Source organism: Elgaria multicarinata, chromosome 20, assembly GCF_023053635.1.
Source record: "Elgaria multicarinata webbii isolate HBS135686 ecotype San Diego chromosome 20, rElgMul1.1.pri, whole genome shotgun sequence".
Lineage (NCBI taxonomy): Eukaryota > Metazoa > Chordata > Lepidosauria > Squamata > Anguidae > Elgaria > Elgaria multicarinata.
In genome coordinates, this window is record NC_086190.1 from 1,974,076 (window position 1) to 1,998,658 (window position 24,583).

A 24,583-nucleotide genomic window follows, 5' to 3' on the forward strand; every position below is an offset into this window, starting at 1 on the left:
TAATCCAATGGGGTTATTTCATGAAGCTGAATGGCGGGAGATTCAGGACCGATAAAAGGACGAACTTCTTCACACTGTGCATAAATTACGGAACTCACTACCACAAGATGTAGTGACAGCCACCAATTTGGATGGCTTTAAAAGGGGGTTGGATAAATTCCTGTAGGAGAAGAGTATCAATGGCTACTAGTCCAGATAGCTATGGGCTACCTCCAGTGTCCAAGTCAGTAAAAGCCCGTGTGCACCAGTTGCTGGGGAACATGGGTGGGAGGGTGCTGTTGCACCATGTCCTGCTTTGTTCATCCCTGGCCGATGGCTGCCTGGCCCCTGTGTGAACAGAGTGCTGGACTAGATGGACCCTCGGTCTGATCCAGCCTCAGAGCTCTTATTTATTGATTTATTTAATCTATATCCTGCCTCCTTTTTCTCCTCAAGGATTGGTGTTCATAATCCTCCTCCTCTCCATTTTCTCCCTAGAATCATAGCATAGCAGAGTTGGAAGGGACCTACAAGGCCATCGAGTCCAACCCCCTGCTCAAGGCAGGAATCCACCCTAAAACATCCCCGACAGATGCTTGTCCAGCTGCCTCTTGAAGGCCTCTAGTGTGGGAGAGCCCACCACCTCCCTAGGTCACTGGTTCCATTGTCGTACTGCTCTAACAGTCAGGAAGTTTTTCCTGATGTCCAGCTGGAATCTGGCTTCCTTTAACTTGAGCCCGTTATTCCGTGTCCTGCACTCTGGGAGGATCGAGGAGAGATCCTGGCCCTCCTCTGTGTGACAACCTTACAACAACCCTGTGAGGTAGGTTGGGCTGAGAGTCCGTGAGTGGCCCCAAGTCACCCAGTCAATTCCCATGGCGGGGCAGGGATTTGAACCCAGATCTCCCAACTCCCAGTCCGACCCTCTAACCACTACACCACACTGTCGCAACCCAATAGAGGGCGGCTGACCTTGATTATGTTCATGGGCATTTTCATCGCTCCCCCCTCCTTTTTTTTTTGAACTCTGCAAAGGGACTAGCCCGCTCTTGCTTTTTCCTATCTCTGCGAGGCCTTCATACGTCACGGCGAGCCGGAAGCTCAGGCGCCGCTCTACCCTCCTCCCTCTCTATGCTCCGGGCCTCCTTTGGCGCGAGATCTGCGCGTCGACTCTCGCGAGAGGACGGCCAGGCCGGGCCGGGCCTGCTGCCGTCGCTGTGGAGACGAGGCGCTGCCTGCTATGGCCAACCACCGTCGCTTGCGGCTCCGCCGAAGGGCGGCAGCGGCGCGGAGCAAGCTGGCCCCTCTGGCCCGGCCTCCGCTCCCGGCCCTGGGCGGAGCGCGGGACAAGCGGGAGGCCGGCGGCGGCGGGGACGCCTGGCGGGACTTCGCCGCCTCCTTCGTGGCCGCCGGGATGGTCGCGCCGCCCGAGCCGGAGAAGGGGGCGGCGGCGGCCGAGGCCGAAGAGCCGGGCAGGGGGGTGTTGGCGGCCGCCGAGGCCAAAGAAGGCCGCGCCGTCCTGCTTTTGCCTCAGGGCCAGGTGAGGGGCGGGGCTATGCAAATCGAGGGCGGGGCTATGCAAATCGAGGTGGGTGGGCGGGCCGGAAGTAACTCTCCAGATGTTTCCGACTCCCAGCATTCCTGGCCATTGGCCATGGTGGCACAGGGGCTCCTGGGAGTTTCTGCTTGTTTGTTTATTTACCCGTCTACAACACTCCAGAACAGCCTTCCTCAACCTGAGGTGCTCCAGATGTGTTGGACTACAACTCCCAGAATGCAGTCCAACACATCTGGAGCGCCCCAGGTACTCCAGAAGCAAAACAAGTGACTGTCAGGAATGCTGAAGTCCAAAACACCTGGAGAGCTGCTTTCTCCCCACCCTTGGTTTAAACTGGCTGAGTTTGAACGATGCGCTAATTGACCGGGGGGGGGGGGGGGCGCTTAATGGGAACAGAATGGGGAACAACCGTTGATTCGCATGTCGCCCGAACTCAGCCTGTGAGTTGCCGTTAGACGTGAATCCCGAACCATGGGTTGTTCGTGGGTTGTTCTGCCAGGCCACAGAGGCGGCGGGCAAGTGCAGTCCAAGAAACCTAGCCGCTCTGCATTAGGGCTGAGCTCCGCTTCTCTTCGGTTCGGAGAAGCAAGAGCAAGGTGGCCTGATTCGCCTCCGGAAAAGAGAGGGGGGGGGCTGCGGAGTGAGGCGAAGAGGATCGCTTCAATCTGGAGGTCTGGACGCAGGTAAGTGGGGGGGGGGAGGGGGACTTATCTGCTGCCGCTGCCGCAGTCCTTGCGGCGATGGAGCCAGGGAAGGGGGCAGGGAGGAGGAAGGCTTACCTGCATCCGGCGCGGGTTTCAATTGAGGCCCGGCTTCAAGCTGTGGCCTCAATTGAAGCCCGTGACGACGGACACAGGTAAGGGGGTGGGGGTGGGTAGCTTACCTGCCACCGCCGCCACCGTCCATGAGGCAATGGCGGCGAAGCCGGATCTCGCTCCGCGGAGCAGAGCGGTGGACGGGCGGAACAGCGCGAAGAGGATTAGGCCCGATCTGGATTTTACAGATTGGGCCACGAAGCGGATCGGGGGTGTGTGTGTCTGCGCACAGCCCTACTCTATATGCCAGCACTGCAAAGGCGTTTGGGATACAGGGAGGGGGCAGGTGAAACAGGAGGGAAACAAACAACCCAGGGGTTTTCTGCCAGACAAACCCTGGGTTAAATAAACCACGGCTTAGCATTATGTGCAAACCAGGGCAATGGTGTGATAGTCTGTTAACGCTCTCCTCCCAGGAGGGAGGCTGCTGCGTTTTCTATTAGCTGAAGCCTTCAAGGGCTGTTCTGTGTCGACTGCAGAAGGATCAGTGTGGCTTTGAGGCATGAATGACAGCGCTCAGTCCAAATCACGCCTGCTACCCTTTCAAAGGAGGGATTGAAGAACAAGCCGGCTGTTGGGGCTTCGTGGGTTCCCAGATTGCTGTTTGGGTTCTTCAGATGAGCTTGGGGTGGAGGAAGCGGATGCGAAGGCTCCAGGCGGGTGACGTCTGAATAGCTGGGGGTTGTTTTTTGAGGTGCCCTTGAATGACGAGCCCTCATGAGAGATCGGGTTCTCCAGCTAACTGTGACGATGGCAGCCTTTTGCAGCATTCTCACACACAGCAATCTGGCTTCTCTTTTGCCTCCGCAGACCTTGGCATTCACTGGCAAGTGTTCCTTGACGTGCTTGTATGGCTCTGTGCGGGTGTTTGGCTTCACCATTGTTCCAGATCAGCCCCCCTACAACCTCTTTTCCCCCCACTCCCACTGTGCCCTCACCATTGAGGCAACAGCCGATAAGGAGCCGGAAAAATCTGAGAAGGAGATGAAAGCAGGGGCCAGGTCTGTCCTCCGAGCGCACCTCGTACCCCAAGGTAAGTAGGCATTGGAGTTGGCTGCACAGGAAGTCCTGCCTTTGTGGGAGAGTGCTGAGGTGTGTGTGGAGAGGGACATAATGTGTGGCTTGTGGAAAAGGGGAGGGTTTGGTGGCTGTCTGTGTGTATCTGTAGGGCCACACCAATCCCTTGAAGCGCTTTCCATGTGTATGTGTGTGAGAAGAACAGAGAACGTTGAACGTTGGGCTGTCCTTGGCCTGTAGCCCTTTGCTGGAGCTCTGGCGTTTTGCTCTTCTAATTCTTCCATCCAGACAAAAAGGATGGGTTATCTGGCGTTAACATGGGTCCATTGGGTGTAGGCTACTCACAGACGTGAGCATTATAGGGCCACTAATGCTTAACAGCTGGTAAATTTATATAGACCTGGTTTGCACATAACAACAACCCAGGGTTTAAATCCTGGGTTGTCATGAATGAGTGAGTGTGTTAGCTAATGTGCCTCGAACGCTCCTACTGCGAGTAGGAGTGGCTAAACAACCCAGGGATCCTCTTTGACTGGATTGTTGGCAGTGACATCTGATCCAGGAACTTTGGCTTGTCTCTATCCCAACAAGCCAGATTTGGAACCCAGTACGAAACCATGGATTATTTATCCACTCCTACTCACAGTGGGAGCAATTGGGCCACCAGCACGCTTTCTCATTCACATTAACCCAGATTTTGTTTTTCAAAAAGCTGCATTACTATGATCTGACAACTGGGTCATAGTGGAAAATGAGCTTTGCAAAAACTGCATTTGATGGGACTTCCATAAGGGATGTGCTTTGCAGCGATGAGTGAAGCAAGAACCAGTGTGGTGTAGTGGCTGGAACTGGACGGTGGAGTCTTGCATTCGAATCCCCTGCGTCAGCCGTGAAGCCCTGCTAGGTGTCCTGGGGCTCATTGCTGTCTCTCAGCCTAACCTACTTCCAGGGTGGTTTTATACTTAATTACTGAAACATTTTCCTATCTCTTTTCCACAAGCTGAAGTCAGTTTATTCTAAAAGAAGCACAACATTTACACAAATCCATTTTTTTTAAAAAAAAATGACTTGCATTAAATATCCTATACTGCAAAGCATCCACAGGATAATCAAGTCCTAACTTTGTGAAAGTCTTCTCAGTAATTTATTTATTTATTTATTACATTTCTATACCGCCCAATAGCCGGAGCTCTCTGGGCGGTTCACAAAAATTAAAAACTCAAAGTATAAAACAACAGTATAAAACCATACTATAGAATACAATATAAAAGCTCAACCAGATAAAAACAGCAGCAATGCAAAATTACGAATTTAAAACACCGAGTTAAAATTTATTTATAGACTTAAAATTCTGGGAGAATAAAAAGGTTTTCACCTGGCGTGTAAAAGCATATAATGTAGGTGCCAAGCGAACCTCCTTAGGGAGCTCATTCCACAGCCGGGGTTGGTGCCTCCTTAACATCTTCTGCAAGAAGGTTCCAAACTTTGCTGAAAAAGCCTGACCCTTGGGTAACTGAATGTCCACCACCTGTTGGACTGCAACTAATATCATCCCCTGCCAGCATGATGGGAACTGCAGTTCTGCACCTCTGGAAGGCAGCAAGTTGAGACGGATAATTGTGTGAATACCACTAAGTGTGTATGGAGGGGGTTGAATGCTTGCCTGCGGTCTTCAGGGGAGGTTCAGGCAGGAATGTGAGTGTTTCTAGGATCGGGGAGGACCTGCCTGAGTCCATGTTCTGTCCCTAGCCAGTGACTCTGGAGGACTGATCAAGAGGCTTGTATATTTTGGCTCATAGTTTGTAAAAATAAAATAAAAAATGTTATAGTGGTTTCAAATGTATATGCATTTCACATGTGTTTGTGGTTTTTAATTTTTGTATACTGTTTTTGTGTTTTAATCTTATGTGAACCGCTCAGAGAGCTTCGGCTATGGGGCGGTATACAAATGCAATAAATAAATAAATTTGATCCCTTTTTGACTTGATTTATGACTCCTGGCTTTATCCTTTGTTTTTTCAGAAGCAAGATGCAAACTGATGAAAACCTTTGTCCCCCAGTGTTCCATAGTTTTGTTGGAACATCTGGATACACCTGAGACGAGGTTCATTCTCAGCCACCCAAGTCTCTCCCATATTTTCAGAGCAAAAGTGAGTTTAAACTGCCTTCTTGATGCTTCAGACTTAGGTGACTTTAAGACGAAAAAACTGTTTCCAGGTGGTTGTGGAATGGCTAATGCTGAATGTTGATCAATATTCAGCTTCTGTTCAAATTAGTTGTAGAATTTTCAACTGAACTATTCCTGGAAGCACGTTGATTAAACATGCAAGGAGGGAAATATCACAGGGAAAATATCAGTTTGCATTAGAAATATTTTCTGATGTCCTAGAGAGCAGTTGAATTCATCATGTTTATTTTACTGGTGTTTAGTAAAAGAAAAACTTTTTTAAAAAGTTTTTTAAAAATTGTCCCACTTCATAAGTATTTAACGTTAAATATTTGAGCAGGGGGAAGTAAAGCTCACTTAATGTGATATAAATATGATTTTATCTGGATGCTTATTGGAATGCTTGTAAAAATTTGAAAACAATACTTCCCTTGTTTACATTTAAGAAAAAAAACAAAGCTATTGAAAACTGTTGAAACGCTAATAAATCTTAACAACAGAAAGAACTGTGCGTGAGATTCTGACAATCCCTCATCCGTTTCAGCTGAGTTCAGCTCTCTCTTCCACTGAGGTAGTGACCTTTGTGGTTACTACCTCTTTGTTTCATTTCACACAGAGACAGTATTACTCTTGTTCTGTACGTTGGCTGCCTGTAAGTTTCCAGGGCTAATTCAAGGTGGTGGTTTTGGGCCCCTAAATGGTTTGAGGCCAGGTTACCTGAAGGGCTGCCTGCACCTGTGTGAGCCTGCCCAAGCATTGAAATCAGCATTTATTTATTTATTTATTTATTTATTGCATTTCTATACCACCCAATAGCCGGAGCTCTCTGGGCGGTTCACAAAAATTAAAACCATTCAAAGTATAAAACAACAGTATAAAACCATAATATAAAATACAATATAAAAGCTCAACCAGATAAAAACAGCAGCAATGCAAAATTACAAACTTAAAACACCGAGTTAAAATTTATTTATAGACTGTTAAAATGCTGGGAGAATAAAAAGGGCTTTCTCAGTGGTGGCACCAAACTTTTGGAACTCTTTCCCTCCAGGGAGAACCATACTGCTTCATCACTGCCGGCTTTTAAAAAACTGTAACGACACACTTGTTCCAGCCTGCGTTGGGTGCCTTAAAATAGTTAGGTGCTGCTGCTACTGCTGTGTGTGTGTTTAATTGTGATTTGTGTGCTTGTGGTTTTATAATGTAGTTAGCTGCCTTGTGAGGGTTAACAGTCTTATATATAAACGTGTCCTCTCACATACTTGCTACTAGGGATAATCACCTGAAAAATATGAACTACAACTTTGCAACAGCCAAGTTGGTCTAATATTTTATTTGCAATTGGCATAAATGGATTTTTTTCTGCCCCATGTCGCTTGCTTTTTCCCAGCGTGGTTGGAAAGATGCCTTTGGGAAGTCCACGAACAGGGCGTGAAGCCTTGTATATAACCCCACAAAAGTTTCCAGCATTCAGAAGCATTTTTACTAGCCTGAACCGTTTTGCACCTCTGTATTTCTGTCATGCGTGCGAAGGAGAGGGCTTTCCTCTTCTGGCAGCCCAGAGGAGGGAAGCAGCCCACATGTTCCCCTGGGTGGAATTCCTTTCCATCCTTAGCTAGCGGGCGAGGGCTTACGTTTGAGGCTGCAGTAGCCCAGCTGTTGATATTCAGAGGAACGCTGCTGCCTCTGACCATGGAGGTTCTTAATACCTTTTCTTATTCTCATCTTTCTTTAATCTTGTTTGCTCGTTTGCTTTGAAGTACGGTTCCAGGCACGAGTACTAGCCTGTAAAACTGTTTGAGGCCTGACCCTGATTTCCTTGAGGAAAGCATTTCTCCATAGGCGGTCTCCATCCGTTGAGGCTTTCCAAGGGGTCTGTGTTCCATCTGCCCAAGAGAGGAGATAATTGGGAAGAAAGAGCTTCTGAACCCTTGACGGAAAGGCTCTACAACTGGATTGCTTTGCACGAGGCAGCTGCTACTACTGTCAAAACTGCAGCCCAGCCTCTTCCCTTTGCATCTGCCGCTACGTTGCCCCTATTTTAGAGAAATTCTTTTTCATCTCTAGAGACAAAAGGTTCCCTGCTTCACCCCAGAAGATGCCGTGCTGGCTTCCACCGGCATCGGGAGGCTGGATCCAGGGAACGGCCTCCTTCTATCGGAAAGTTTGCTTTCAGCCATTGAGGAGCTCGTCGAAGCCTGCCAGGGTGAGTAGCTTGAAACAAGTGCGAGCTGTTGCGAAGTGGAGGGGAAGCCCAAATGTAGCAAAACGTGCGTCTGGAGGCCTGAATGGTAGAAGTGATGCCACTGGGGCCGTGTCCACAGAGAAGGACCTGGGTTAAGCGCTTTTCTCTGAGCCTGGGTGTGGGTGTGTATGTTTTTGACGTGCCTGTCTTTGATAGTGAAGGCGATGCGGTTGTGCCAGCCTCCAAGGTTTTATGTCGCCACACCGATTGCTTGCCTGTGTCTGCACACCTAAGTGTTTGCTTCCTGTAAGAATCATGTTGGGATCGTCAGTAACTGTAATTTTGCAGGGATAAACCCTTTGTGTTCACTTTCCAGAGGAGGATGAAGGTTGCCCCGTCATCTTAGTCTGTGGCCCCAAAAGTGTTGGCAAGTCAACTTTTAACAGATACCTGATTAATCTTTTGCTGAACCGGTGAGTGAGTTCCTCTGGCCTGGGAGATTCACAACAAGCCGTGCCCGCTGGGGTTGCTTGAGATGACCTATTCCCTTCCTTTTGACTCCTGCCCTCTTTTCCCTGGGGCCAAGGGGGTGTGGGTGCCGTTTCCTCTCTCCAGCATCGGCTCACGGCTCTCTGAAATCTGCCTGCCTTTTTGGTTTTGCAGCTTTACTACTTAAAATGAACTTATCTCTTGAAAGTGTTTGATTACGATGTTAATAAATAAGCTTAGTTGAACGGTTTGAATTCTCGCCTTCAGTGCTTCCATTAATTGACATCTTTTGGAGGATATCACAAACCGTGTCGTACATCAAGAGGTTAGGGCAAGGGCATAGGAACATAGAGATGAGACCCAGCCACGTTGAGATGGGAACGGCGCTCTGTTCTGATTCCTCAGGAGACAAGTTTTCTTTCTGTACTTTTCCTGTTAGTGATGGCTGCATAAACGCATACCTGCTGTTAAAAGACAGGAGAGCGACTGAGCTTCCGCATGGCACTTTCTGCTGATGAAGCATCCTGGTTGCTGACAGAGGCGGAAGCCCAGATCTTTGCTCCAGGAAATCAAACTTTGCTTTAGCTTGCGATTGGGTTTTCTTATGATGGCAAATTAAGGCATCCTCATAACACTCCCCCCCCCTTTTCTTGTTTGAATTGCAGCCTTCCCTGCATTGAATTCTTGGAGTGTGATCTGGGGCAGCCTGAATTCACACCCCCTGGGTGCGTTTCCCTAATTAATGTGACAGAACCGCTTCTAGGTAGGTGCTTTCGAAGGCGTTTGCTGAAGGGTGGGAAATGTTTGGTCACCTATTCTGTGCGTCCTGATCCTCGGTGTGGGAGGATCATCTGCTTTGTTATTTGGGGTGGAGTCCATGGAGGAAAGCCAGTTACTTTGGGTGGATGGGGCTGAAAGCAAAGTATTTTGCCCCCAATACTTTTTCAGGGCAAGTCCTTCTAATACTCATAGTTCCATCTGGCCTGAATTTTTTTATATATATATAGGTCCCCCATTTACTCACCAACGTAGACCCCGCAAAATGGCATACTTTGGGGAAACCAGCTGCGAACAGGATACCGAAAGGTACATCGACACGCTGAAGTACGTGTTCAGCGCCTACGAGAGAGATGTTCCTCTGGTTGTCAACACGATGGGATGGGTGCAAGGTATGGTTCCCGGAAGCCGGTGCTTTTTCCACAGAGAGGGAGTTGTGTTCTGTGGCTCGCTAATATTGAACACAAGGATGGCATATTAGATTAGCCCCAGAGGCTGGAAAAATGGGGCTGGCTAACCCCCCTTGCCTTTCTCAGAGGTTGGCGAGAGATTCTCTGCCTTTGTTTGGACTGCAGTGATGTGGTTGGCTCAGTGTGGTAGAATTGCTGAGGTGTCTCTCCAGGCTTTACCTGAGCTCTCTGGCTAAAGGAGCTTTAAACGTGTGCAGGTGTTGTGCTCCCAGCATTTCCAATGCTGTCTCCCAGCTGCCTGGGTAGCTAATCTAAGCGAAGGAAAAGAGCGTTTCAGGGACTTTCGGAGTCACGGAACAATCCAAATTCTACACCAACGAAAGCAGAATTCTTCAGCCTGTGTAAATTCTGCAACTTTGTGAATCTCTTGCTTCTTTTACTGGACTTACTCTGCTTCTAGCGCTCTTAAGCTATACTTGATGCTAAAGCCTTGATCCTGTGCCCCGATTTCTGGCACTGGAGACGTCTCTAAATTTGAGAGAAGGCTGCAGAAATAGCACAGGTGTACAGAGAGGCTAGAAAGAGGCTTGAAATGAAAGCGGAGGTTTTGCTCATGAACAAAACAAGCAATACCAAACTTAAGTATTTTTCGGTGCTTGTGTAGAATTGCAGAATGTGCAATTTCCTGGGCTTGTGTGAAGTGAGAGAGAGGGAATTTGAAGCTGACTCTGCCTAACTGATAAGAGAAGTGTGTATGTCAATTAAGCATATTCACATAATTCTGGCCCCGAGTTTCAGATTTCCATAGAACACCCGGTATTTTTGGCAAGGAACGGTAGATGGAAAGGAGTAGGAAGTGAGAGTGGGGGAAAAGGAACTATTACATGGGTTCTGCCTCAGCCATCATCGTTACTTGAGGCTCGTGTGGCCTCAGGGCCCCAGAGAGCCTTTCACCACCTTTTGTTGGTGGCCCAGCTCTGCCCTTATCTGGAGAGGGAGAGCCTCGCTTCAGTAGTCTGCTCGGGTCATATCCAGGTTAGACTACTGCAGTGCCATCTATATGGGGCTTCTCTAGAAGACTGTTCGGATGCTGCAACTTATGCAAAACGTGGCAACTGGATTGACAGCGGGGAGTAGAAGGTCTGAGCAGATAACACCAATGCGATCCTGCCTGCATTGGCTGCCTGTATGTGTCTGAACTGAACTCAAGGTGGTGGTTTTTGACCTATGAAGCCTTACAAGGCTCAGGACTGCAATATGTCATGGAGCTCCTCTCCTGGTATGAACCTGCCCATATGAGGCCCTCCCCCGAGGGTGCTTCAGAAGATGGCAACAAGGCGGAGGGCCTTCTTAGGGGGTGGAACGCTCTCCCCAGCGAGGTCCGCCTGGTGCCAACATTGTCCCCTTTTCGGTGCCAGGTTAAGAATTTCCTCAGCTCCCAGGCATTTGGTCGCACATGATAAGGTTTTTGAATAGGTCCTGGGATTTTTAAGGTTGATTCTTTAAATGTGTTTTTATGTTTTGGAATGTTAATGGGTTTATTTTATGTTGCCATATTGCATTTTTAGGATTTTAATATCTGTAAACTGCCCAGAGAGCTTTTGCTATTGAGCAGTAGAGAAATGGAATAAATGAACGGACGGATGGCTGGCTAGCGCCAGAGCAGCGTGTGCGCTGCAGTTCCACGGGAGTGCAGAATGCGATGTTTGTTCAGCTTCTCGGCAATAACAGTCTTGCTTTCTTTTCTTGTCTTTTAAAGAGCAAGGTTCTAGTTGTTATGGGCTATGAAATTAGATAAGGGTAATACGCCGGTGAGCGTTCAGACAAGGGGTTGGTGGGTGCTGAAATCTCCAAAGCCAGAGAAGTGGCTGTATAAGCTACCGAGTGGCCGGGGGCAGATTTGTGGTGCTCCGGTGCTCTCTGGCACCTTTTCTCTCCTCCTGCTACAGCCACTGTGGAGGCTCGAACGTTACACGCTTGCGCGACATGCAAGGTGGAATCCGGAGCACGGGGATGATGCGTCCTTGCATGGAGTTGCCCACAGGCCTCATTCCTGCCCTCTTCAAAGTCGGCCCTCTTGTTTCCTCCCCCTGGCTCACAGGTGCCGGGTTGCTCCTTCTGATTGACCTCATTCGGCTGCTGGCCCCCAGCCACGTCGTTCAGATCAGCGCTGAAGACTGCAAGGAGATGCCTTTGCTTTCCTCCGAGTATCTCCATGGCACTGCTGGGCTGCATACGAGAGGCAAAGCGCCCCCCAAAGCCAGGAGCCTGACGAGCGAGGCGGAGGACTTGGAGCAGGGCCGGAGCCAGGGGGACTTCCAGCCACTGCATCCTGGGCCTAAGTTGTTGCGTGTCCAGCCAAAGTTCCCAGGAGCTGGGGGTTCTGGCAACGGGTAAGCATCGGGTCCTGGAGCGGGGCGGGGCGAGAACAGGAGGACTGAAATGCCGAAAGCCTCGCTTGCACCGCCTGTGCGCCACATCTCCTTGTCACTGCTCACCAGGAGCCCTTCATCTCTATCCTGCATTCCTTCTTGTCTGTCTGGTAGTGTCAATTTTGCATGGATCGCTGTCGCTCCATCGGGGAAATTTTTTTTTATTTATTTAAAATGGTATCGGCTACTTGTGTTCTTGCAGCCTCTGCCATCCTGCTCCAAAGCCTGCATCCATTCCCTGGATTTCCTAGCAGCCACCGCAGGGTCTAAGCTTTGGATCCCCCTGGCTCTATATGAAGGCCTGTTGGCTGGGTGGTTTTGCTCAAAGCGTTCTGTTCCCTCTTTTCCTCTCAGAAGGGCTCCCAGTAAGACAAGCCCCTTCCCCTCCGGCCGAGGCCCTTTCCCCCCCCCGAGAGCATTTGGAGCGTAGGGAGACGGTTTGAACGTTGGTACATGCTCCTCGCTTATTTTGCTGGCGCTGTTTTTGTTTTGGATTCTTCTCTGCTCATTTAACTACTTGTATTACGATTCGGTTTTCTGTGGTATTTGATCTGGATTTGTATGCGTTTTGTTAGCTGCTTTGAATGAAACAGAAAGTGGAGACGCACGTGTGGTTTAAAATAATAATTTAATGGGTGTGGGGCCCTGGGCGGCCGCTAAGTGTTTCAGTCGGGTGGCTGAGAGGTGTTAGGACAGCAGGTTTGGTTCTTTCTCCCCACTGGCCTTAGCGGACGGCCAGCAAGTCCTACACACACCTTCACAAGTCAGGCTCAGGGGCCTCCAGCTGTGAACCCCCGGCTCAGAGTGCCAGTTAGAAGCACTGCAGAGGGAGATAGTTTTGCATTCTGTTTCTGATACCTTGAATAGAAATCATCGTCATCTTTTTTTAAAATTTTTTTTATTTAATACTTCAACATACATCAATACAATAAAAACATTACTACATAATGCAACCTTCTTCTCTCTGGCCTTCCTTCTTCTCACATCAGTCCGTTGGTTTCTGTTCACCACTCTGCCGCAAAGATCATCTTCTTGGCTCGCCGCTCTGACCATGTTACTCCGCTTCTGAAATCTCTTCATTGGCTTCCAATTCACTTCAGAATCCAATATAAACTTCTCCTGTTAACCTTCAAAGCTTTTCACGGTCTAGCTCCTTCCTATCTCTCCTCTCTCATCTCACACTATTGCCCCGCTCGTGCTCTTCGCTCCTCTGATGCCATGTTTCTCGCCTGCCCAAGGGCCTCTACTTCCCTTGCTCGGCTTCGTCCATTCTCTTCTGCTGCCCCTTACGCCTGGAACACTCTTCCAGAACATTTGAGAACTACAAGTTCAACCGCAGCTTTTAAAGCTCAACTAAAAACTTTTCTTTTTCCTAAAGCTTTTAAAACTTGATGTTGTGCAGACTTCTACTGTTACTTTCTACTGTTAGTTTTTCCCTACCCTGTGCCTGCTTACCCTACCCTGTACCTGTTTGCATTCTCTTCCCCTCCTTATTGTTTTACTATGATTTTATTAGATTGTAAGCCTATGCGGCAGGATCTTGCTATTTACTGTTTTACTCTGTACAGCACCATGTACACTGATGGTGCTATATAAATAAATAATAATAATAATAATAATAATAATAATAATAATAATACATAAATTGTTAGATAACATTTGATATATATTCTAATTTATTCTTTTAACATAATCATACTTAACATAAAAGTGCACCCCCCCCTACCACCTGGGGATCTTATTCCTGTTTCCAAAATCTCATTGTTTCTTCTGGAGGTGCTTTCCCACTCCCCTTAGATAAGACAAATTCTAGGAACTGTTTCCATATTCCCTCAAAATCATTTGTTTTTATCATTCCTCGTCTAACTTTTATATTACATGTTAATTTGTCATTAATAGCAATATCCCATATCTCTTTATACCAATCTTCTATATCAGTCTTCCTCAACCTGGGGCGCTCCAGATGTGTTGGACTGCATCTCCCAGAATGCCCCAGCTGCTGGGGCATTCTGGGAGTTGTAGTCCAACACATCTGGAGCGCCCCAGGTTGAGGAAGGCTGTTCTATATGATAATCTTCTTGAACCTTCAAATTCCTAGATATCATTAACCTTGCTGCAGTTAACAAATTCGTTATCAATTCTTTTGTCTCTTTGCTACAATTTAATTCTCCATATAATGATAACAATGCCACTATAGGTGTCTCTTCAATCTCCATTCCTAAAATTTCTTTTATCTCATTAAACACCATTTTCCACAATTTTTGTACAAATTCACATTCCCACCACATATGTAAATACGTTCCTTTTTTTTGACAACCTCTTCAGCAATTTGCTGAGTTCAACTTATTTATTTTATTTAATCTCACCAGGGTATCATCGTCATCTTCTCCATCAATGGACTCCGTGTTTACAGCATAACTTAAACTAGAGAAGACAGGCCTGTGACCCAAAAAGCCTCTTCAGAAAGAACAAATATTTCTGTTTAATATCTTCTGTTTTGAGTTTGTTTTAATTCATGCACAGAATTAAAATATCTTGCTAGTTCTAGTTCTTCACAGTAGTCAAAACCAAGGGCCAGACATCCATTCTAAAAGTAAAACTTTGAAACTTAGATAATGGATTCACTGAAACTTGCAAAACATCCAAGAGTATTTTTTTGAAAGAAAAATACAAGTGTTGATACTGAATTCCATGAGGTGTTTGGCCAGGCTGAGCCACTGAAAGCTGCCTGCCCCCCTTCGACCCATGGCTGGCTTTAGGGCCCACCCAACATTATCTCAGCGGTGTGGGAAGGAGGCAGCTGACAGTGGCGTTCCCATGACTTCATTGATGTCGAAGCGGGCCCAAATGCCAGTCAGAGGACCCTGTGACTCAGCCACGCCACGGTCTCCTCCCACGTGGCTCTGGAATTTATCTTTGCTTTGGCACTGTGGGGAAGGCAGCGGGCCCTTGTGGCTTCCTTGACACAGAGGTTTAAGTGCTGGACCACAAGGTGGTGGTGATGACGATGAAGAACAAGAACATGGCCTTGCAAATAAAACCCCCAAAGTCACTAGCCCACACAATGTCTTAGTAGCCTGCCTGCTAACACATACTTACACTAGTAATTTGGGGCAGATGAGCCATTTGAAGCCGGCAATTTGCAAATGTTTCCGGTGCTTGCTTGTTGCCACAGAGGCCAGGGAAGTGACTCTTTGCAAGTCGGGAGCATGTCTGACTGTCTCTGCGACTCAGGAGGCCTTCCGAGTGCGCTGGGCCTCCGTGTGCGCTCAGGGTCAGGCCAGGTAGAGCACATGCTTTTATAGAATCATAGAATCATAGAATAGCAGAGTTGGAAGGGACCTACAAGGCCATCGAGTCCAACCCCCTGCTCAATGCAGGAATCCACCCTAAAGCATCCCTGACAGATGGTTGCCCAGCTGCCTCTTGAAGGCCTCTAGTGTGGGAGAGGCCACCACCTCCCTAGGTAACTGGTTCCATTGTCGTACTGGTCTAACAGTCAGGAAGTTTTTCCTGATGTCCAGCTGGAATCTGGCTTCCTTTAACTTGAGCCCGTTATTCCGTGTCCTGCACTCTGGGAGGATCGAGTTTTGTGAACTGCCCAGAGAGCTTCGGCTATTGGGCAGTATAAAAATGTAATAAATAAATAAATCGAGAAGAGATCTTGGCCCTCCTCTGTGTGACAACTTTTTAAGTATTTAAAGACTGCTATCATGTCTCCCCTCAATCCTCTCTTTTCCAGGCTAAACATGCCCAGTTCTTTCAGTCTCTCTTCATAGGGCTTTCCAGATCATCCTGGTTGCCCTCCTCTGAACATGCTCCAGCTTGTTCAGCGTCCTTCTTGAATTGTGGAGCCCAGAACTGGACGCAATACTCTAGATGAAGCCTAACCAGGGCCGAATAGAGAGGAACCAGCACCTCATATGATTTGGAAGCTATACTTCTATTAATGCAGCCCAAAATAGCATTGGCCTTTCTTGCAGCCATATCGCACTGTTGGCTCCTATTCAGCTTGTGATCTACAACAATTCCAAGATCCTTCTCATTTGTAGTATTGCTGAGCCAAGTATCCCCCATCTTGTAACTGTGCATTTGGCTTCTATTTCCTAAATGTAGAACTTGGCATTTATCCCTATTAAATTCCATCCTGTTGTTTTCAGCCCAGCACTCCAGCCTATCAAGATCACTTTGAAGTTTGTTTCTGTCTTCCAGGGTATTAGCTATCCCTCCCAATTTTGTGTCATCTGCAAATTTGACAATTTTGTTTCATCTGCAAATTTGATAAGGGTTCTCCCCAGCCGGTCCCTGAGACCTCTCTCCTTTGGCCCCCTAGGCGAACCCACAGCAGCATCCTCCGGGACATGGCGGTCTTGGGGTACTTGAGCCAGTTGCAGCCCCCAGACACGGATCCGGTGCTTCCTCTACACAGCCTGGCCCCCTACCAGGTAAACGTTGTGCCTGGGGACAGTCTCAGGGGTGGGTCGCAGTAAGGGAGGCTTGTTGCATCAGTCAGGAAGCAACGGCACCTCAGGGCTTACCTGAGCCAAGAATTCCAGGGCGTCTCATGGAACTGCCTTGTAGGCTCAGGCTGTGGGTCCATCAGGCCCTCCGGTATTGGCATCTGCTCCCCGAGGGCTCAAGCGAAGGTCTTTCCCAGTCCTCCTACCCAAAATCCTTTTGAACTTGTAGAATTGGCGATGGCAGGGATTGAGCCCGGTGCCTTGCTCTGGGGCTGAGCTCTCCTGCACCCCCACAGCCAAAGGTTTACTGCCAGAAGCAGGCAGAGATCCCGTTCTTGGCTGTTGTGCTAAGACGGATCCCTGAAATGAAGCCCGCTGACCGCTCTTGCGTTGGTTTCCCAGGTACCCTTCAGTGCTGTCGCCCTCAGGGTGATCCATGCCGATGTAGCTCCTGCCCACGTCTTGTACTCTGCCAATGCCAGCTGGGTGGCCCTCTGCCAGGTGCCGGACGAAATCCCCCGTAAGAGCGGCGGGCCAGTCTTGTTGACGCAGACGCCCATCTGCGATTGCCTGGGCTTTGGTAAGTGGCTTTGCGTGTGCCGTGACGTCTTTCCGCTTCTTCCTAGATCCGTATTTCTTACGTAAAACAAAGAGCAGCCCACTGCAGCGTGGATGCACGCCTTTTGAGCTAGGAGCAGTTCGGAGGAAGGAAAGTCAGTGGCAAGGGGTTCCGTAGACTTTGACCAGCCTCAGTAGTCCAGTCCTCATTGGTCTGTGGTGTCGTATGGAGCATTGGAGGCGTTGCAAGGGACGGCACTACTGCAGAGGCTGGTTCTTGCCTTCTGTGCCAATGAGCAGGGAGGGGTCATGTCTTGTCCCCGTTGAACTGAGCCTTGGAGAGGTTTAGAAATCAACAGGGCCTCACAGTGTGACATAGAATCATAGAATAGTAGAGCTGGAAGGAGCCTACGAGGCCATGGAGTCCAACCCCCCGCTCAGTGCAGGAATCCACCTTAAGGCATCCCTGACAGACGGCTGTCCAGCTGCCTCTTGAAGGCCTCGAGTGTGGGAGAGCCCACCACCTCTCTAGGTCATGGGTTCCATTGTCGTACTGCTCTAACGGTCGGGAAGTTTTTCCTGATGTCCAGCCGGAATCTGGCTTCCTGTCACTTGAGCCCATTATTCTGTGTCCTGCACTCTGGGAGGATCGAGAAGAGAGGGAGAGCACCAGCCTTTCTCCAGGCTCTAGAGAAGAGGAAGGGCTCTTGCCCGCAGCAAGTGGGCAAGTACAATGGCGAGCCCCTGTCTGTGGGGTTCTGGCCCGCAGATGGGATTGCATGGATCTTCGGCCGCTGGCACAGGACCTCCTTTGGATCTCTGTGTTCCCCCCCCCCCCGCCCCCTTCAGCGAGTATCTCTTCCTCAGGGGGTTATTGGGAAAGGCTGCGCTCTCCGCGTTGAAGGCTTCGAAGCAAAGATCGCCATGAACTGCACTTCCATCGCTCCAGGGGATTGTGGCGATGTAGCTCTGGGTTCCTCTTCGCATGATGCACATTGACTTGTGTTTCTTAGCTTCCGTTGAATTTGCCAGCCAACTCTCAGCACATCTTAGGTCTATGGACCTAGTCAAGGGAAAGGCACTAACTCAGCAATGAAGCGCAAGTTGTGCAGGCAGGAGTTCCCAGGTCTTCAGTTTAAAAGGGTCAGGGAGCTGGTGAAGTGGAAGAGCCTCTGCAAGTCAGAATGGGCAGCCCTGGGCTGGATGGTCAAGGCAGGTCCCTCTCTTCCCAGGCTCCGTGGACGGGCCACTGCTGTCGCCTTCGGGCTCCGGTGGTCTTTCAAACGGTGCTCCAAAGACTGGGGCATTTTCAAAAACGTTTATCCTGAAACTGTGTATTGCTCAGGGCAGGTTACACCATTTGAAAACAAAATTACAATATAAAATAAAAATAAACTGTAAAAAGCAAGAGTAGCAGGTAAATTGGAAGCTTCCAAGTATAGCTTCCAAATCACATGAGGTCCTGGTTCCTCTCTATTTGGCCCTGGTTAGGCCTCATCTAGAGTATTGCGTCCAGTTCTGGGCTCCACAATTCAAGAAGGACGCAGACAAGCTGGAGCGTGTTCAGAAGAGGGCAACCAGGATGATCAGGGGTCTGGAAACAAAGCCCTATGAAGAGAGACTGAAAGAACTGGGCATGTTTACCCTGGAGAAGAGAAGATTGAGGGGAGACATGATAGCACTCTTCAAATACTTAAAAGGTTGTCACACAGAGGAGGGCCAGGATCTCTTCTCGATCCTCCCAGAGTGCAGGACACGGAATAACGGGCTCAAGTTAAAGGAAGCCAGATTCCAGCTGGACATCAGGAAAAACATCCTGAGCAGTACGACAATGGAATCAGTTTCTTGGTGCGGTGGTGGGCTCTCCCACACTAGAGGCCTTCAAGAGGCAGCTGGACAACCATCTGTCAGGGATACTTTAGGGTGGATTCCTGCATTGAGCAGGCGGTTGGACTCGATGGCCTTGTAGGCCCCTTCCAACTCTGCTATTCTGTGATTCTATGAATATCTGACTGTATTGTCCCACGCTCTTGTCATGTTTTCTTCTTTGCCCTAAGGGTACAGTACATATAATCACAAACTCTGCTAAAATGTCCTTAAAGTGCCACTTGGCTAATTGGCTCAGGAAAACTCAAGGCTGATGCTTTATATGTCCCTCCCCCTTTTTTTTTTGCAGGCATTGTCCGGGGCGTGGACATGGACAAAAGGCTTTACTACATTTTGACTCCAGTCGCTCCGGAGAACTTACGGCTAGTGAATTGTTTACTTATTGGAAATATTCCCATTCCTAATTGCATCTTCCTCAGCCAAGTAAGGCTAATTGGGGTGTGGAGGTGCTGGAAATAACGAGGGGACGGGCGTCTTTATTTTCAGACCAGCACAACTGCAGCCATGGGGTGGGGGTGGGAGTGGGGGTGGGGGTGGGGGTGGCCAACACCTCTACGCTCTGGTGTTACAGTTGGCCTGAATGATGCACCGTGTGGGGTGTGCCGTTGTCTCTGTTTTCATGAGGCCTGAGCAGCCTGTGGGCAGCTGCTCCTCTTTGGGCCTTAAGGGTCGCGTGCAGTGCTGGATCGGGGGCTCAAGCGTGCACGCACAAGCACATGCGGATGCGTGCACATGCATGGTCTCACCCATGCCTCCATGCGCAGGGATGGAGAGATTTCAAGCTCCCTTTCCTGCCAGCTGAGATCGGGAAGGGGAGTTTAAAACCTCCCCCCCACAATCTGAATCAGAATCACTGGGGTGAGGTGCGGGGGTTAAGTTCACCTCTCAGCAATCCCTGATACAGACTATTGTCTGCTGTTCCCCATCCCCCCCCCCCCCCCCGCGTGTTGGCTCATCAGTGGGGAGCTGGGGGGAGGGCACTTCAGGCTTCATAGAGAACAGTGATCCATGCTCTGATAACCTCTCGTTTGGATTACTGCAATGCGTTATACGTGGGGCTGCCTTTGAAAACGGTCCAGAAACTTCCGCTGGTACAAAACAGGGCAGCCTGTTTATGAACAGAGACTGGCCAGCGAGATCACATCACACCAGTCATTTTACAACTTCATTGGCTGCCAATCCACGTCCAGGCCAGATTCAAAGTGCTGGTATTGACATTCAAAGCCCTAAATGGTTTGGGGCCAGGTTATTTGAAGGAACGCCTCCTCCCATCTGTACCTCCCTGGACCTTAAGATCATCCACAGGGGCCCTTCTCCGTGAGCCCCTGCCAAAGGAAGTGAGGCAGGTGGCTACTAGGAGGAGTGCTTTCTCCGCTGTGGCACCCCGGTTGTGGAATGAGCTCCCCAGAGAGGTCTGCCTGGCGCCTACATTATATGCCTTTATTCGCCAGGTGAAGACCTTTTTATTCTCTCAGTATTTTAACACTTAATTTTAACTTAAAGTTAAATTTTACTGTTCTAACTCTATTTTAATCTGATATTAATTTTGCTGCGTGGTTTTATCCCGGTTGTGCTTTTCATACTGTATTTTGTATTTGTGTTTTTAACCTGTTGGTTGTTTTATTATGGTTTTAATTTTTGTGAAACGCCCAGAGAGCTTTGGCTATTGGGCGGTATAAAAATGTAATAAATAATAATAAATAAATAAACAGCCAAGGGGCAAATATTGGCTGCAAGCTGTCCGTAGGGGGGCTAATCCTGTGGGGGGGGGCAAAGAAACTGTAGCCCAGGCAGCTTCAGCTCTTGGGCGGTATAAAAATGCCATAAATAAATAGCCCAGGGATGGAGAACCACTTTCAGCCAGGATGTTGAAGGCCACACGTGGGCGGTAGGCAGGGTTACTTTGGGCAGGCACCGCCCACCCTTCTCAGGCAGACAAAGGACCCGCCTTCTTCTTCGTGGTCTCTATGCATCACACATATGGGCTTTGCGCCTGCGCAGAGACCAGACCGGAACCTTCTATAGCTGAGTGGAACGTTTTTGGCGGGAACCCCTCCCCCCACGCTACCGCACACGTGCATGGGGTTCCCGCCCTTACCTCAGTTCTTCGTCGTCCGCCATTGTGCTTAGACCATAGAACCAAACCTCTTAGCGTTTTCTCTTTAAAATCCTTTTTTACTTCAAATCTTTCCTCTTTTCGCTTATTTCTCACTTCTTAACATCTTTTCTTCTATTCTATCTAAAAAAAAAAAATTAGGCTTGATGGCAGCTACAACTGCAGTCATCAGGTTTGCAAGACTCAGAATGAGAATATTGCAGGCCTGGTTTTTAAGAACTTTCAATCTTCGACACGATGCCCGGCGAACTTACCTGTCGATCCCGACGCAAGTAAGGGCATCTCTGAAATGGTGGTTTTCGATGTTGACGCTCCTAGAAGGAGTTCCCTTCCAGCAAGAAACTCCTTCGGTAACGATCACGACGGATGCATCAACCACCTAGAACTGCTAGCGGTGGAGAATGCAATAAAAACTTTTTCACAAATGATCGAGGGCCGAAACGTCCTGATCGCGATGGACAACACCACGGTAGTGGCGTACATCAACAGACAAGGTGGGACAAGGTCTCATCCTCTGAATCGATCGGCACTCAGGATTTGGAACTGGTGCATAAAGAGAAATACTCACCTGACGGTGATCCATGTAGCAGGCAAGGAAAACATCATCACGGACGCCCTCAGCAGGTCTTTCCACGTCGACCACGAATGGGAGCTCGATACCGAAGTAAGAGACGTTCTCTTTCGGTATTGGGGCCTCCCTGCTGTCGATGTCTTCGCTACCGAAGAAAACGCAGCTTGTTCCAGGTTCTGCAGCAGAGCAGGAAGAGGAAAGCACTCGCTAGGAGATGCTTTCACCAGAACCTGGAAAGGAAATCTTCTTTACATCTTTCCTCTGTTTCCACTGTTGACGAAGGTGCTGGCCAAAATCCAGTCGGACAGGTCGGACTGCATCCTTATCACACCGTGGTGGCCTCGACAGACGTGGTTCTCCCACGCCCTTCGACTGTCGGACGGGAATTACATCAGACTCCCGCCGATACCGACACTGTTGTCTCGACACCAGGGCAGGGTTCGACACGCAAACCTGTCGACCCTCAAGATGATGGCATGGAGAATATCATCCATTCCTCCTCTCGTACTAAGGATTTTATTGTAGACCATATATTGTTGGCATCACTAAAGCCTTCAACGAGAAAATCTTACGCGGTAAAGTGGCAGAGATTTCAAACTTTTGCCTTGGAAAACGATCAAGCACCTGAATCTTGCCCTTTGTCATTGATTCTCAAATACCTATTGGCACTTTATCAGCAGGGACTCGAACTCACTTCCATCAGAGTTCACTTAGCGGCTATTACGTCTTTTCATCGAGGCATGGATGGTTTTACACCTTTTGTACATCCAACATCGAGGAAATTTTTAAAGGGGCTTAAAAATATGATACCGACAGTAAAGAGTATCGTTCCACCATGGAGCTTATCAGTGGTGTTACAGGCATTGACAAAGAAGCCCTTCGAGCCCATGGCCTTATCTGACCTTAGGCTTCTAACATTCAAGACTGTCTTTTTAGTAGCCATCACTTCTGCTAGACATGCAAGTGAGCTTAGAGCTCTCAGGATAGATGCTCCTTACACTATCTTTCACTAAGATAAGGTTGTGTTACGCACAGACCCTGCCTTCTTGCCTCAGGTAGTGTTAACCTTTCATCTGTCCCAATATATCACTCTACCAGCTTTCTTTCCGAATCCAACAACACCTGTTGAGTTTTCTTTACATACACTTGATGTAAGGAGAGCTCTTGCCTTTTACAAGGCTAGGACAGAGAGTTTTAGGAAAACAAAGCAATTGTTTATTTGTTATGGTGAGCCGTATAAGGGACTCCCTGTTTCATGCCAGCAACTGTCACGCTGGATTGTAGAGACAATTGAACTTGCTTACTCTATCTCTAAACTAGAGCTTATGAAACCTGTGACAGCTCATTCTACCAGAGCTGTCGCAACATCTGTTGCCTTCAGCAGAGGTGTTCCCTTGACAGAAGTCTGTAGAGCTGCAACGTGGTCCACTCCATCCACGTTTGTTAGGCACTACAGTTTGGACACCCGTGCTAGGCACGACTGCTCGTTTGGAAGGACAGTGCTCTCGGAGATCTTCAGATGATGCACCAACCCACCTCCAAAGATATGTCAGCTTGCTACTCGCCCATATGTGTGATGCATAGAGACCACGAAGAAGAAATGCAGGTTGCTTACCTGTAACTGTAGTTCTTCGAGTGGTCATCTATGCATTCACACAACCCACCCACCATCCCCACTTGGTGGTGTGAGACTTACAAATGACACAGTTATACGTGGAATGTACTTTATTGAAATTACACTCATGTTTATGGGGGCACAATGTCGGACTCCTGTAAACTGAGGTAAGGGCGGGAACCCCATGGACGTGCGCCGTAGCGTGGGGGAGGGGTTCCCGCCAAAAACGTTCCACTCAGCTACAGAAGGTTCCGGTCTGGTCTCTGCGCAGGCACAAAGCCCATATGTGTGAATGCATAGATGACCACTCGAAGAGCTACAGTTACAGGTAAGCAACCTGCATTTCTCTCTCTCTCTCTCTCTCTCTCTCTCACGCACACACACCATCCTCTAACACAGCCTTCCTCAACCTGGGGCGCTCCAGATGTGTTGGACTGCATCTCCCAGAATGCCCCAGCTGGCTGGGGCATTCTGGGAGTTGTAGTCCAACACATCTGGAGCGCCCCAGGTTGAGGAAGGCTGCCTAACACAAGGAGAGCCGGGCCAGATGTGAAAAAACACCTGTTTAGTTAGGTATTCTGTGCCCCCACCAACCAACCTGAGGCCCACAGGCAGGACGAGAGGGCAACGCTCCCCCCAACTTTCCTTCCGCTTGTGTTCCTCAGCAACCGGTGTGCAGAGGCACGCCACACTTGATTCTGGAGATGGCACAGAGCCATCAGCACTAGCAGTGAGTTGATAGCTTTATCCTCCAGTAATTCATCCAACCCGCCTTTAAAGCCATCCTTGTCGGTGGTCCTCACCGTTTCTTGTGGTAGCGAATTCCATAGTTTAACTCGCTTGCTCCCCACACAGTCACCACGTCCCGCAGTTTAAGCAACCCGTGGTGGTCGTTTCATGCAATATTCGCTCTGTCCCATTTCCTTTGTTGACCTATGATTGCTTTTTTTAAAAAAATATCACAGTGAGTCATTTGGTGGGCTCCCTTTTTTCCTTTCTCCCCAGGTGGGGATTGAAGGAGAGATACCTTACGTCACGTCGGAGTATAACTACGACATTTCAGGCGCTGGGAAGTTGAAGATGAAAAAGCATCTCAAGAGGAGAGAACACAAGCGGCCCTGAGCCCTGTTTTAGACCCTCGCCGGCAGGGACTGGTTCAGTTCTGAGGATCGGACCTGATCTTGGTGGACCTTCCATCAGCTGCACTGTTAGCGCAACGCTGATCCACCGCCGTGTCTTCGTTATATTTGCATCTTTTCTTTCTGACTTTAAAATTAAATATTTGTCATATACTCTCTTGGTGACGGATCCTTTCGAGTCCTTTGGTGCAGGAGCGTGGCCTTCGCGTGTAAGCAGAGCAGCATTGCTGCTTCGTCGCACTCAGCCTTGCACATCAGATGGACTTTTGAGTCTGCAGCCGTTTCGATACGGGCTCTTCCTCTCTTTCTGTGAAATCCAGTTTAGGACGAGTGAGGAGAAATCTGGCTTTAAAACAAAAATGGCTTTTGGTTCCTGCTTGCCTGCAAGGGCACCTAGATTTCCTTTTT

At 48.8% G+C, this 24,583-nt stretch overlaps 1 protein-coding gene across 2 annotated transcripts; it reads left to right on the forward strand.

The window, feature by feature from the left end:
- The first annotated feature begins 1,166 nt into the window (after positions 1-1,166).
- On the forward strand, positions 1,167-24,328 carry NOL9 (nucleolar protein 9). Of its 2 annotated transcripts, XM_063145200.1 has the most exons (12): positions 1,167-1,519; positions 3,163-3,385; positions 5,392-5,519; positions 7,604-7,742; positions 8,098-8,194; positions 8,876-8,973; positions 9,218-9,379; positions 11,499-11,790; positions 16,163-16,274; positions 16,692-16,869; positions 19,024-19,157; positions 24,042-24,328. In XM_063145200.1, the coding sequence occupies exons 1-12, from the start codon at positions 1,220-1,222 to the stop codon at positions 24,156-24,158; spliced, it is 1,980 nt and encodes a 659-aa protein (XP_063001270.1). In that variant the 5' UTR covers positions 1,167-1,219; the 3' UTR covers positions 24,159-24,328. The 2 variants fall into 2 exon arrangements, with proteins under 2 accessions (XP_063001270.1, XP_063001271.1); XM_063145201.1 differs by lacking the exons at positions 8,098-8,194; positions 8,876-8,973.
- Positions 24,329-24,583: the final 255 nt, after the last annotated feature.

What these genes read in the sequence shown, in the direction of transcription:
- NOL9 (XM_063145200.1), top strand. Translation starts at nt 1,220, where the DNA reads ATGGCCAACCACCGTCGCTTGCGGCTCCGCCGAAGGGCGGCAGCGGCG. An exon ending in CACGATGGGATGGGTGCAAG is followed by an intron (nt 9,380 to 11,498) that starts GTATGGTTCCCG and finishes CCTGGCTCACAG; the next exon opens with GTGCCGGGTTGCTCCTTCTG. An exon ending in ACAGCCTGGCCCCCTACCAG is followed by an intron (nt 16,275 to 16,691) that starts GTAAACGTTGTG and finishes TTGGTTTCCCAG; the next exon opens with GTACCCTTCAGTGCTGTCGC.